The sequence below is a fragment of the Maylandia zebra genome, linkage group LG4 (genome assembly GCF_041146795.1).
Source record: "Maylandia zebra isolate NMK-2024a linkage group LG4, Mzebra_GT3a, whole genome shotgun sequence".
In the NCBI taxonomy this organism is placed as follows: Eukaryota; Metazoa; Chordata; class Actinopteri; order Cichliformes; family Cichlidae; genus Maylandia; species Maylandia zebra.
In genome coordinates this window covers 6,100,203-6,113,574 of record NC_135170.1, presented here as the reverse complement: position 1 = coordinate 6,113,574, position 13,372 = coordinate 6,100,203, and the positions used below count along the sequence as shown (strand labels likewise).

The following is a 13,372-nucleotide window of genomic DNA, read 5'->3' as shown; positions in this document are numbered from 1 at the left end:
TCTTGTTGATCCCATATTGTGCAACTAGTCTGTCAAATGGGATAAATTCTGTTCCCTCTAATATATGTTTTAAGTATTTAATTCCTTTACAACTCCATTCTGGGAAATTAATCATATTATTGTTTTGTAATATGTCAGGGTTATTCCAGATAGGTGTACGTTTGCATGGGATTAATGAAGACTCCGTTATTTTTAGAAACTCCCACCATGCTGTCGTGGCTCTGACATCTGTGGTCATGAAGTCATTTGAGCGCCTGGTTCTCTCCTATCTGAAGACCCACGGCCCCCCTCCTGGATCCCCTGCAGTTTGCATACAGAGCCAACAGGTCTGTAGATGACGCAATCAACATGGCCCTACACTTCATCCTGCAGCATCTGGACTCCCTAGGAACCTACGCCAGGATCCTGTTTGTGGACTTCAGCTCTGCCTTCAACACCATCCTTCCAGACCATCTCCGAGACAAGCTTTCCCAGATGAATGTGCCTGATCCCATCTGCCGGTGGATCACTGACTTCCTGACAAACAGGAAGCAGCACGTGAGGCTGGGAAAGAATGTCTCGGACTCCCGGACCATCAGCACCGGCTCCCCTCAGGGCTGTGTTCTTTCTCCTCTGCTCTTCTCCCTGTACACCAACTGCTGCATCTCCACCCACCAGTCTGTCAAGCTAATCAAGTTTGCAGATGACACCACCGTTATTGGACTCATCTCGGACGGGGATGAGTCTGCCTACAGGAGGGAGGTTGAACGTCTGGTGTCCTGGTGCAGCCACAACAACCTGGTGCTGAATGCCCAAAAGACAGTGGAGATTATTGTGGACTTCAGGAAGCACACAGCTCCACTCCCCCCCATCATCCTGTCTGACACCCCCATCACCTCTGTGGACTCATTCCGCTTCCTGGGTATCACCATCACCCAGGACCTGAAGTGGGAGCCCACCATCACCTCCGTCATTAAGAAAGCCCAGCAGAGGATGTACTTCCTGAGGCAGCTGAAGAAATTCAACCTGCCAACACGGACGATGATGCAATTCTACACTGCAATCATCGAGTCCATCCTCACCTCCTCCATCACCGTGTGGTACGCTGGAGCCACTATCAGGGACAAACAGAGACTGCAGCGTGTTGTGCGCTCTGCTGAGAAGGTGATTGGCTGCAGACTCCCATCTCTGCAGGACCTGTACACCTCCAGGACATTGCGGCGTGCAGCTCGGATCACAGCTGACCCTTCTCACCCTGGACACAGTCTGTTTGACCTGCTCCCCTCAGGCAGGAGGCTCCGGTCCATTCGCACCAGAACCTCTCGCCATAAGAACAGTTTCTTCCCCTCTGCTGTCGGACACATGAACAATAACCATATGACTGTTCCCACCACTAACACATGACCCTACGCTGTGTTCACTGCATCATTCCATGTTTGGCACTGATCACCACCTGCACTCATGTATATATCATGTATATATCTATCCACTTAGCACCTTTAATTCTTATTCTTATTTTTATATTTTTATGACAGTATGTTTGCACTGAAGCACCGCAGCAATTTCCTAATGTTGTAAACCTGCTCAACATTTGGCAATAAAACCCTTTCTGATTCTGATTCTGATTCTGATTCTGAGAGAAGCTGATGTTGATACTTTTAAAGCATTCATGTCTTTTGATGTTTGAGCTAATAAATGGTAGGTCTGAAATCTCTAGATCCTTGCATAGTGCCTGTTCAACATCTAGCCAGGGCTCATCTAGGAAGGTATGTTTTGACCATTCTGAGATGAACTGAAGCCTGTTGGCTAAGAAGTATTGGTGAAAATTAGGCAGATCTAATCCTCCTCTATCCTTGGTTCTTTGTAGCGTTTTTAAGCTGATACGCGGGGGTTTATCTTTCCAAAGGAATTTGGAAATATATGAATCCAGAGATCTGAACCAATCTTGTGATGGTTTGTTAGGGATCATCAAAAATAAGTAATTTATTTTTGGCAAGATCATCATTTTTATAGTGGCGACCCTTCCCATGAGTGATATGGGTAAAGATTTCCATCTAGTCAGATCGCCTTCTACTTTCTTTAGAAGTGGGATGTGATTTAATTTAGTTAAGTCTGAAAGCTTAGGAGAAACATTAATACCTAAATATTTAATATTTCTGGATTGCAGTGGGGCAGAGGAAGAATTATGGAAGGAGCAGTTAATTGATTTGATTTGATTTTATTGATTAGCATTCAAATTCAAATCTCAGTGAAAACAGTGAGAAAAAAAAAACAAAAAACAGTGAAAACAGAACAAAAATCTACCATAAAGAAAGAAAGCATGAGACAAGGCTAATCAAAAGGTATTGGCTGAAGCATTTGCTTATTACGCCAACCCTTTTCACAAAATATCTTTTTGTATGCAGCTCCTGTACACAGGGCTTGAAGAAAATAATAAAACAAAGCAAAAACCAAACAAAACAAACAAACAAACAAACAAACAAAACAAAGAAAAAAAAAACTTTCCACCTTAGATAAGTAACTACATCAAAGTAAAGAATCAAGAGGTTGTTGTTTTTCTTCTCCTTTTTGTTCTTTTCATTCTTGATATATATATTTTTCTAATACTCTATTTTTAAACATGTTTTTAAACAAGGAAAATGAACTACACCTTTTTAAATCACTGTCATAACTATTCCACAGGTTAACTCCTCTAACAGAAACACATCTCTGCTTTATATTTGTCCTCATCTTGTTTTTCTTAAAGAAATCTGTTCCCCTTAAGTCATATTGACTCTCTCTGACTTTGAACAGCTTCTGAGTACTGGGGCAAAGCAAGTTATTTTGTGCTTTATACATTATCTGTGCCATTTTATATTCAACTAAATCATAAAATTTCAGGGTATTCAGATTAATAAACAAAATGTTAGTTGGTTCTATATAGTTTGATTGGTTTATAATTCTTATAGCTCTTTTTTGTAACTTGAAAATATGAAGAGTGTTCATTTTATATGCATTACCCCATATCTCCAGACAGTAAGTCATATATGGAAGCAACAGAGAACAATAAAGTGTGTATAATGATTTTTTGTTCAGGACATGCTTTGTTTTATAGAGAATAGCAATGGTTTTTGACATTTTTGTTTTCACGTGGTTTATATGAGACTTCCAACTCAGCTTATCATCAATTATCACTCCAAGAAATTTATTTTCGTACACTCTTTCAATTTCAATTCCATTAACCCTGATTTTAGATACATTTTTCACTTGTCTAGTGCCAAAAATAATCAATTTTGTTTTCTTTATATTTAATGATAACTTATTTACATCAAACCAGTTTTTTAATATATTTAACTCCTTTTCCGCTGTAGTCAGAAGCTGTTCTAAGTTTTTACCTGAGCAGTACAGAGTCGTATCATCAGCAAACAATACACATTTTAACAGTTTGGAAACACTACATATGTCATTTATATATAATATAAATAATTTAGGGCCCAGCACAGAGCCCTGAGGAACACCACAAGTTACCTTCAACTGCTTAGATTTTACATTATTGAATTCGACATATTGATATCTTTCATCCAGGTAACTTTTCATCCACTTGTATGCTATCCCTCTTATGCCATATCTCTCTAGTTTATTTATTAATATAGAATGATCAATTGTATCAAACGCCTTTTTTAAGTCTATAAAAACACCAACAGTATATTCCTTATTATCTATTGCATTAGATATCCCTTCAACAAGTTCCATCACTGCCATTGAAGTGGACCTTTTCACTCTAAAGCCATATTGGTTATCACTTAGGAGATTATGCTTCTCAATATATTTATCAAGTCTATTAACAAATAACTTTTCTAAAATTTTTGAGAACTGTGGGAGTAGTGATATTGGCCTATAATTGGTAAACTGACATCTCTCTCTGTTTTTATGGATTGGAATAACTTTTGCTATTTTCATTTGTGAGGGAAACACACCAGTTCGAAAGGACAGATTACAAATGTATGCGAAAGTTTGCAGTATATATTCTATAATACTTTTAACTAATATCATGTCAATACCAAAACAGTCAGTGGACTTTTTATTTTTAAATGTCTTCACAATGTTAATTATTTCTCTATGAGTTACAGCACCAATAAACATGGAGGACACATTCTGAGTAATATGTTTATTTAAGTCATTATTATTTCTTGACTCTGGAATTTCTTTTGCTAAATTAAAGCCAACATTTACAAAGAAATCATTAAATTCATTTGCAATGTCTTTAGTTTTATCAAGCACAATATCTTTATCTTTTTTAAAATAATCTGGATAATTCTTATTTTTTGAGCCCTTTTTGATTAGACTGTTTAATATCCTCCATGTTTCTTGTGTGTTACTTCTACTTTGCTCCAATAATTTGTGGTAATATTCTTTCTTACTTGTTCTTATAATATTTACTAATCTATTTTTATATAACTTGTACTTTATTTCAGCATCTTTTGTCCTCTGTTTTATGAATCTCTTATATAGATTATTTTTCTTTTTACATGCATCTTCTATCCCCTTTGTGATCCATGGCTTATTTGATCTGTGATGCTTTCTAGTGATTTTCATTAAAGGACAATGTTTTTCATATAGTGAAATTACAGTTGATAAGAATGCATCATATGCACTATTTGAATCTTCATTTGCAAAAACCTCATTCCAATTGTGTTCCTTTAAGTCCACCTGGAGGGCAGCAATGGCTCTTGTTGTTCTATGTCGTATCATATCAAATATTTGATTCTTTTGTTTAGTTTTAATCCCAAAATAATTTTGAAAAATTGCAAAAACAGGAAGATGATCGCTTATATCAGTTATAAGAAGTCCACCTACTATTTCATGGTCAATTTTATTTGTGAATATATTATCTATCAATGTAGCTGTATCAATTGTTATTCTACTTGGTTTTATAATTACAGGGAAAAGGGAGTTACTATACATTGTATTTATGAAATCTGTTGTTTTCTGATGTCCATATGGGTTTAGCAAATCTATATTAAAATCACCACAAATTATTTGCACTTTTTTATCATTTAGGTTGCTAAACATAGCAGCAAGTTTTTCATTGAATATCTCAAGGCATGAACCTGGTGTCCTATAGATGCAACTTATAATTATATTGTTAGCTTTTTCAACATGAATTTCAATAGTGACACATTCCAATATGTTATCTATGGTGCTTGACATGCATTCAATCAGACTACATTTCAAAACTTTATCTACATATAAAGCAACACCACCTCCTTTTTTATTCACCCTGTTCATTGTAAATAATTCGTATCCTTCCAGTCCCATTTCACTAACTTTCTCATTATTGAGCCATGTTTCTGATATTGCAATTATATTAAACTTTTTTTAACTTACTTAAACATTCTGTAATTTTAGAAAATTTTTTATACAGGCTTCTACTATTGAAATGTATGACCGACAATGCATTTGCCATTTTAATATTCACATTGAATTGGTCATCTGTATAGTACTCACAAGTATTATTGGTGTTATTGTAGAAGTGGGTATCTGGGTCAATGCTACTTTCAGGGTCATTCATGTTGTGCTCTGCATAGTTAAACGTTTTGAAGTTCGTTTTCTCAGCGTGTGTGGCAAAATAACCACCTTGACAGTCCTTTTCATAATCAAAGTCTTCCTCTTCAATATCTCCGAATGGAAACCTATAATCTGTGTCCAAACTTGTCATTTATGTGTTTTTGTTGTTGTTGTTTCCATTGTTTTTGAGCCATAAGGCCAGAAATACTTTCCATACCCATTGTTCATTATCCAATCGTCACTTTTCCAATAGATTCCATAGCAGATTCCTGATTATTTATATTGCTCTAAGTCTTTGAGTTCTCTTATCATCACAACTTTCGCTTCTTCGGGATTGCCATTTAGTCTTATCATTACTTTGCAGTTCCTCGTCCATGTCGCTTGTATCTTATTTTGTTTTCTCAGGATGCGTGGCTGTCTTGCAATTTCAGCAGTCTTTTTCATTAAATGTTCATTTAAATACACACCAGTCCCTTTTAGCTTCTTACCCTGTTTCAGTAACTCAATCTTTGTTTTGCGACTCACAAACCGAAGAATGATTGCTGGCTTTGTTTTACTGTCTTTTCTGGGGAGCGTGTGGCATGCTGCAATATGATGGCTCTGAATACTTACATTCTTCGTTTGAAGGAATTTTATCACTTGCTGTTCAAGCGTTTGCTGCTCCTCTACCGGGGCATCTTCACCGTCTTTACCTCCGCCAGCTGTTACTCTGGCGTAGGTTCGGTGTTGCGTCTCCAGACCACTTATGATTAAATCATCCATTCTTGTGTATTGTTCAAGGTCCTCGATTCGCCGTTCCAAGTCGTCTATTTTCTTGTCCTTGTCCTTTATGAGGTTTTTTAGTTGTTTTATTTCATCCATTAGGTCATGTAGCATACCTTGTTGTTTAGCCACTTTGCTCAGTTCATCAGACATGAAATTAAGCGATTTCCTAATCTCCTCCAACTCCTCTTCAACTCCTGGGTTTGCTTTTTTAGGTGGCATTTTGAAAATGATGAGATTGGTATTTCCTTGTGATGGCCCGTTGAAGTCACTGTTGATTTATTTGTTGGTGCCTTGCTAGAGGAGCCTGGGCCTGGTGGCTGCTGGAAGATCCTGGGCCTGGTGGCTGCTGCAGGATCCTGGGCCTGGTGGCTGCTGGAGGATCCTGGGCCTGGTGGCTGCTGGAAGAGCCTGGGCCTGTGGCTGCTGGAGGATCCTGGGCCTGGTGGCTGCTGGAAGAGCCTGGGCCTGTGGCTGCTGGAGGATCCTGGGCCTGGTGGCTGCTGGAAGAGCCTGGGCCTGGTGGCTGCTGCAGGATCCTGGGCCTGGTGGCTGCTGGAAGAGCCTGGGCCTGGTGGCTGCTGGAAGAGCCTGGGCCTGGTGGCTGCTGGAGGATCCTGGGATGGGGAGAACTGTAGATTTTGGCCAGTTAATTGAATAATCTGAAACTCTTGAAAACCAGTTTATTAGAGTAATTACCTCAGAGAGGTTGGTTTGTGTGTTTTGCAGAAAAAGCAACACATCATCCGCATAGAGACTGATTTTATGTTCTATGTTCTTACATTTTATGCCCTTAATTGTTGTAGCCTGTCTAAATGCTGCTGCTAGAGGTTCGATAAAAATTGCAAAAAGTGAAGGGGAGAGTGGGCATCCCTGTCTGGTGCCCCTCAGGAGACAGAAGCTGGAGGATGTCTGGTCATTTGTTCTGATACGAGCTGTTGGGGAATTGTATAATATTCTTATCCAGTTTATAAAAGAGTTTCCGAAACCAAATTTGTGTAAAGTTGCGAATAAAAATTTTCAATTAACTCTGTCAAATGCTTTTTCTGCATCTAGAGATAATATTATGGTTTCGACATTTTTATTGTATGAGTAGTCTATTAAATTAAGTAATCTACGAGTGTTTGTTGAGGAGTGCCGACCTTTTATGAAACCAGTTTGGTCAGGATGAATTAAGAGGGGGGTTATTTTCTCTAATCTCTTTGAGAGAGCTTTGCAGATTATTTTAAGGTCTACATTTAAAAGAGAAATTGGACGATAGCTTGAGGGATATACAGGGTCTTTGCCTGGTTTTAGCAGGAGACTAATGTTGGCAGAGTTCATATTTGGTGGTAGTCTGCCATTTTCCTCGATTTCCTGCAACATTCTGTGGAATACTGGTGCCAGAATTGTCCAGAATTCTTTGTAGAATTCTGCTGGGAAGCCGTCTGGACCTGGAGCCTTATTATTGGGCATTCTTATCAGGGCTTCCTGGAATTCACTTGGCGTCAGTGGCGAATCCAGTGCCATTGCTTGACTGTCTAGTAATTTTGGGAGAGTTACGTTGTCAAGAAATAGATCAATTTCATTTTTAGATGGGTTTATTTGTGGTGAGTATAAAGTTTCATAGAAATCCCTAAAAATGTTGTTTATTCTTCCAGGATCATATGTTGTGTTCCCCGATAAATCTTTAGCAGCACATATAGTTGTTTTTTCTTTATTTATTTTTAACTGGTTAGCTAGAAATCGACCTGATTTGTTACTGTGTTCAAAATTCTGCAAGCGAAGTCTTTGTATAAGGAATTGTTTTTTTATTAATAGTTTCATTTAATTCTAGTTTTGTCTTGCATATTTTGTTCAATGTTTCCTGATCTTGGTCGCACGCGTAGGCTTCTTCTAGTGATTTGATGGTTTTTTCTAATTCCTGAATATTTTTGTTTTCTTCTTTCTTTTTGTGTGATGAGAAAGAAATTATTTTACCTCTCATCACAGCTTTCCCTGCTTCCCATAGAACAGAAGCAGATATTCCGGGAGTGTCATTAAAGTCTAAATATGAAGTCCATTCCTTTTTAAAATATTTAATAAAGTCTTCATCTTTAAGCAGTGATGTATTAAATCTCCAGTTTTTACTTTGCGTAGTATTATTCTTGTGCATTAGTTTTAAAGATACAGGAGCATTGTCATGGTCCTGGGCCATGTGGGCCCAGTATTCTTAGTTCCTTGTATTTTTGTATTTCGTTCCTTATTTAGACCATGTTTTCTGAGTTGCCCTGTTGTGTTGTTCCCTAAGTGTTTTCCCTTCATGGCTTTTACCCCCTGTGTGCCCCTCTATGTATTTATGAGCCCTCGTCTCCCTTTGTGGTTGTTTCATGTTTCCCCAGCCTGTTATGTCTGTGTTTTCCCCGTGCTCTCTCTCCTCCTGTCTGAACCTCTGTGCCTGTACCCGTCAGTGTTATGTTCACCCCGCCCTGTCTCGTTATGGTTATCTGTGTCACCTGTGTTCCCCGTGTGTTCCCACTTTCCTCGTTAACCCTCTGTGTATTTCTGTCTGCGTCTTCCTCTGTTCGGCGTCGCGTTCTCCCTCATGCCGTGTGTGGTTCTCCCCGTGTCTTCCGGTATATGTTACTTTAGCTTTTCCCAGTTTAGTGTAGTTTTGTATTGCTTTTGTATCATCGTTATTGTTTATCACTTATCAGCAATAAAGCTGCATTTTGAGTTTATCCCCCGTGTCTGTGAGTTTGCAATTTGGGTCCTCATCCTGCCTGCCACACGGCCGAAACATGACAGAAGAACGCGACCTCGACATGGACCCAGCGATTCACAACCCCTCCGCTGAGCTCCGTGAGGATCTAATCCACACGGTGGTATATGACTGTCAGAAGTGGTTGACGCTGCCAAGGGGAGGATACCGGGAGATCTTAGCCAGCCGTCTACAGCGGATGGTGTCCGGACTCCCCTGGTTATTCGGCGCGCTACACCCCCGCATCCGGGACTTCCTCGTGTCCACCATAGGCATCCGCCCGGAACTGCCTCTCCGGTGGGAAGAGTCGGAGGACGTTCAGTCCGGTCCGCTGGAGGATTCGCGGCCCGGCTCAGCTCCTCCCCCATCCCGAAGGAAACGGCGTTCACGCCGCCGTCGCACCACCCCACAGCCGGACATTCGGACTTCTAATTCACCTGCTGTGGTGAGTGAGGACTCTGTGTCTTTTCCAGACATTATGACTGTTCATTCAGGAGCTGTGTCTTGTGTGGCGGATGTCAAAGCGAGCTGCTTATCGCCTGTGCAGCTACCAGCGGCTCAGTTAGCACCCTCGCAGCCACCCTCAGTTCAGTTAGCTCCCTCGCAGCCACCCTCAGTTCAGTTAGCTCCCTCGCAGCCACCCTCAGTTCAGTTAGCTCCCTCGCAGCCACCCTCAGTTCAGTTAGCTCCCTCGCAGCCACCCTCAGTCCAGTTAGCTCCCTCGCAGCCCTTCACAGCTCAGTCAGCTACCCTCCTGGAAGCCCCCGCTGCCTGGTATTCTCAGCATCGGCATCTTTTCCCGTCAAGATTTATCGCTAAATCATTCGATCCTCCCTTAAGAGAGAGACTGCGTCCTCGCTGCCTTCACCCCAGTACACCAGTGTCACCTGGGTCTCCAGTAGCTCAGCTCCCAGTGTCACCTACCCCGCAGCCACTTTCAGCTCAGTTTCCAGAGCCACCTGTTTCAGTTCAGGTCCCAGTAGCTCCAGTGCCGCCTGTAGCGCAGGCCCCAGTAGCTCCAGTGCCACCTGTAGCGCAGGCCCCAGTAGCTCCAGTGCCGCCTGTAGCGCAGGCCCCAGTAGCTCCAGTGCCGCCTGTAGCGCAGGCCCCAGTAGCTCCAGTGCCGCCTGTAGCGCAGGCTCCAGTAGCTCCTGTAGCCCAGTCCCCGATAGCAGTACGGTCCGCTGGTCAGCTTAACATTCAGCCGGGGGTCTCAAATCTCTCTGGCTCTGCATCAGCTCCTGCTGGGAGCTCGGATGAGCTCATCCAGGACTCCGCGGCTCCCACGCCGCCTTCTACCTCGTCAGCTGGAGGGTCCGAGGGGCCCGTTCAGCCTCCTGTCTCCGCTGGAGGGTCCGAGGGACCCGTTCAGCAACCTTCCTCGTCAGCTGGGGGTTCGGGAGAACCGCACCAGCCTCATGCCACATCAGCTGGAGGGCCCGAGGAGCCCATCCAGCCACCTTCTGCTACGCCTGGTCCAGCCTGTGCTTCGTCAGCTGCAGCCTCAGAGCCTTCGTCAGCTGCAGCCTCGGAGCCTTCGTCAGCTGCAGCCTCGGAGCCTTCGTCAGCTGCAGCCTCGGAGCCTTCATCCTCGCCCGGTCCGGCCTCTGTGTCTGCTGCAGCCTCAGAGTCTTCGTCTGCTGCAGCCTCAGGGTCTTCGTCTGCTGCAGCCTCAGGGTCTTCGTCTGGCCCAGCCTCAGGGTCTTCGTCTGGCCCAGCCTCAGGGTCTTCGTCTGGCCCAGCCTCAGAGTCTTCAGCCTGTGCTTCGTCTGGTCCTGTGCCCACCGGGCCATGGCCAGCACGCCTGACACTGGAGAGCCGCCGCTGCCTTCCGCGCGGCCGGCCCCCTGAACTGCTCCGTCGTCTCCTTCGCCGCTGCCGCTGCCTTCCGCGCGGCCGGCCTCCGGACCAGCTCTGCCACCTGTGCCACCCGCCTGGTCGGCCCCCCGACCGTGTGACCCGTGAACTCTTGTGCCTGTGGGCTCTGGGTCGGCCCCCTGAACTTTATTTTGACTATGGTCATGTGCTCCTGTGTTTTCTGTTGTTTGTTTTTGTTTCCCGTTCTGGTCCCTCCGTCCTGGTCCCCCGCCTCCCGCCCTGGGTGGGTTGTTTTCTGTTTTTGTTTTTGTTTCTCGGGTTTGGGCTGTCGGGAGCCAGCCCTTTAGGGGGGGGTGATGTCATGGTCCTGGGCCATGTGGGCCCAGTATTCTTAGTTCCTTGTATTTTTGTATTTCGTTCCTTATTTAGACCATGTTTTCTGAGTTGCCCTGTTGTGTTGTTCCCTAAGTGTTTTCCCTTCATGGCTTTTACCCCCTGTGTGCCCCTCTATGTATTTATGAGCCCTCGTCTCCCTTTGTGGTTGTTTCATGTTTCCCCAGCCTGTTATGTCTGTGTTTTCCCCGTGCTCTCTCTCCTCCTGTCTGAACCTCTGTGCCTGTACCCGTCAGTGTTATGTTCACCCCGCCCTGTCTCGTTATGGTTATCTGTGTCACCTGTGTTCCCCGTGTGTTCCCACTTTCCTCGTTAACCCTCTGTGTATTTCTGTCTGCGTCTTCCTCTGTTCGGCGTCGCGTTCTCCCTCATGCCGTGTGTGGTTCTCCCCGTGTCTTCCGGTATATGTTACTTTAGCTTTTCCCAGTTTAGTGTAGTTTTGTATTGCTTTTGTATCATCGTTATTGTTTATCACTTATCAGCAATAAAGCTGCATTTTGAGTTTATCCCCCGTGTCTGTGAGTTTGCAATTTGGGTCCTCATCCTGCCTGCCACACGGCCGAAACATGACAAGCATGATCGCTGACAGCTATAGGATGAATCTCAGTGTCTGAAATGTCGCTCAGCAGTGAGCTGCTGACCAAAAAATAATCCAGACGAGAGTAAGAGTGATGAACATGCGAGAAAAAAGTATATTCCTTACTGTTGGGGTGAAGGGAGCGCCATGCATCGCGAAGGCCAAAGTCGCTCATATACCGTTTGATTATATTTGTGGATTGCCAATTGCGCTGAGTTCCTGTTGTGTTGAGCCTATGCATTTCTTCATTTAGTCCAAGGTTGAGGTCACCGCCAAGAATGAGTGCGCAATCGAGGTGTTCAGAGAGTGCACTAAAAAATCCGTGGAAGAATGAGGGTTCATCAACATTTGGACCATATATACTTACAATAGTTTTTTGTTCAATATTGATAGTTTAATAATTAGAAATCTGCCCTCTGGATCTATAACTGTATCGAGTACTGTAAAATTAACATTTTTATGTATTAAAATTGCTACTCCCCGTTGTCTAGAATTATAACAGGCTGCAAACACGTTAGGAAACTCAGGTGTTTTAAGTTCGTTTAAACCTGTGACAGGTCTGTGAGTTTCTTGTAATAAAACAACATCTGCCTGTAGTTTTTTAAGCTGGTTAAATATCTTTAACCTCTTTCCTCTGGTGCCAGCTCCATTTACATTCCATGTGACAAACCTCAGAATGCCCATAATTGTGTGTGTATGTCTAATGATGTACGCTGGGTGTTTCGTTTAGACAGGTGGAGAGAGTGTGGAAACATCCCTTGTTTGTAAATAGAAAGAGAGAGAGAAAAAAAAAGTGTGGTGAGAGGCTCCATAAGTCTGACTATGTGTGTGAATATTCACTAATATGAACAAGCGTGGCTTGCTTATGTGTCCTGCAAGTCTGTGCGTGCTGTGAGGCTGTTGTGAATGTGCTGCCGTTGAACGGATGTGTTTTCGTGATCGTGGTGTGAAAATATGGAGAAATAGAGGGTGTTGTTTGTAGGTGAGTGGGGAAGTAGGTGATCACAGCAGTGAAAGACAAGAGAAAGAAAGAAACCACATGAACTGTGAGCAACAACAAAAAAAAGAAACGAAACGGAAACATTCCAATTAAAGTAATGACGGAGGGTGACGGTGTTATATCTGCTATGCGATGTACTCTATCGAAGTCGATGTTCTTTACGGTGTCCTCCGGCAGCTTCAGGTGGATGTCATTGTCATTTATGTCAATCCTTACGTTGGGTGAGTGCTGAGTATTTGTATATGTGTGCATGAGGGTGGGAATGCATGTTTGTGTCTGTGTGTGCCTGTTTGTCTGTGTCTATATGTCAGGTCGGGTCTTACACTCCACCTCTCTGGGAACTCCCCTGTCTCCCCACACCACACTCCCTGCTGGTAACAGATGCCCTCAGGGGTCGGTGCGTTGGTGGTTCTTGGTGTCCGGGCCTGGGCACTCAGGTATGTACCAGCTCACTCCCGGTGACTACTTGGCGGGGCCTGGTGCCTGTTGCTCGGTCAGGCCTCTACCGGGGCAAAGGGGGCCCTCGGGCCTCCGGCCACTGGGCCTGCGGCTCGGTTCACTCTGGCACATCTGGCTG

The 13,372-nt window shown here is 43.5% G+C and overlaps 1 protein-coding gene across 1 annotated transcript in view; it reads right to left on the bottom strand.

The window, feature by feature from the left end:
* LOC101476884 (immunoglobulin lambda-1 light chain) overlaps positions 1 to 13,372 on the bottom strand; it is a 53,074-nt gene that overhangs the window by 22,965 nt on the left and 16,737 nt on the right. The window contains exon 3 of the mRNA XM_076882909.1: positions 12,270 to 12,282. Within this exon, the coding sequence (XP_076739024.1) occupies positions 12,270 to 12,282 (13 nt within the window). The remainder of the gene's footprint in view (positions 1 to 12,269; positions 12,283 to 13,372) is intronic.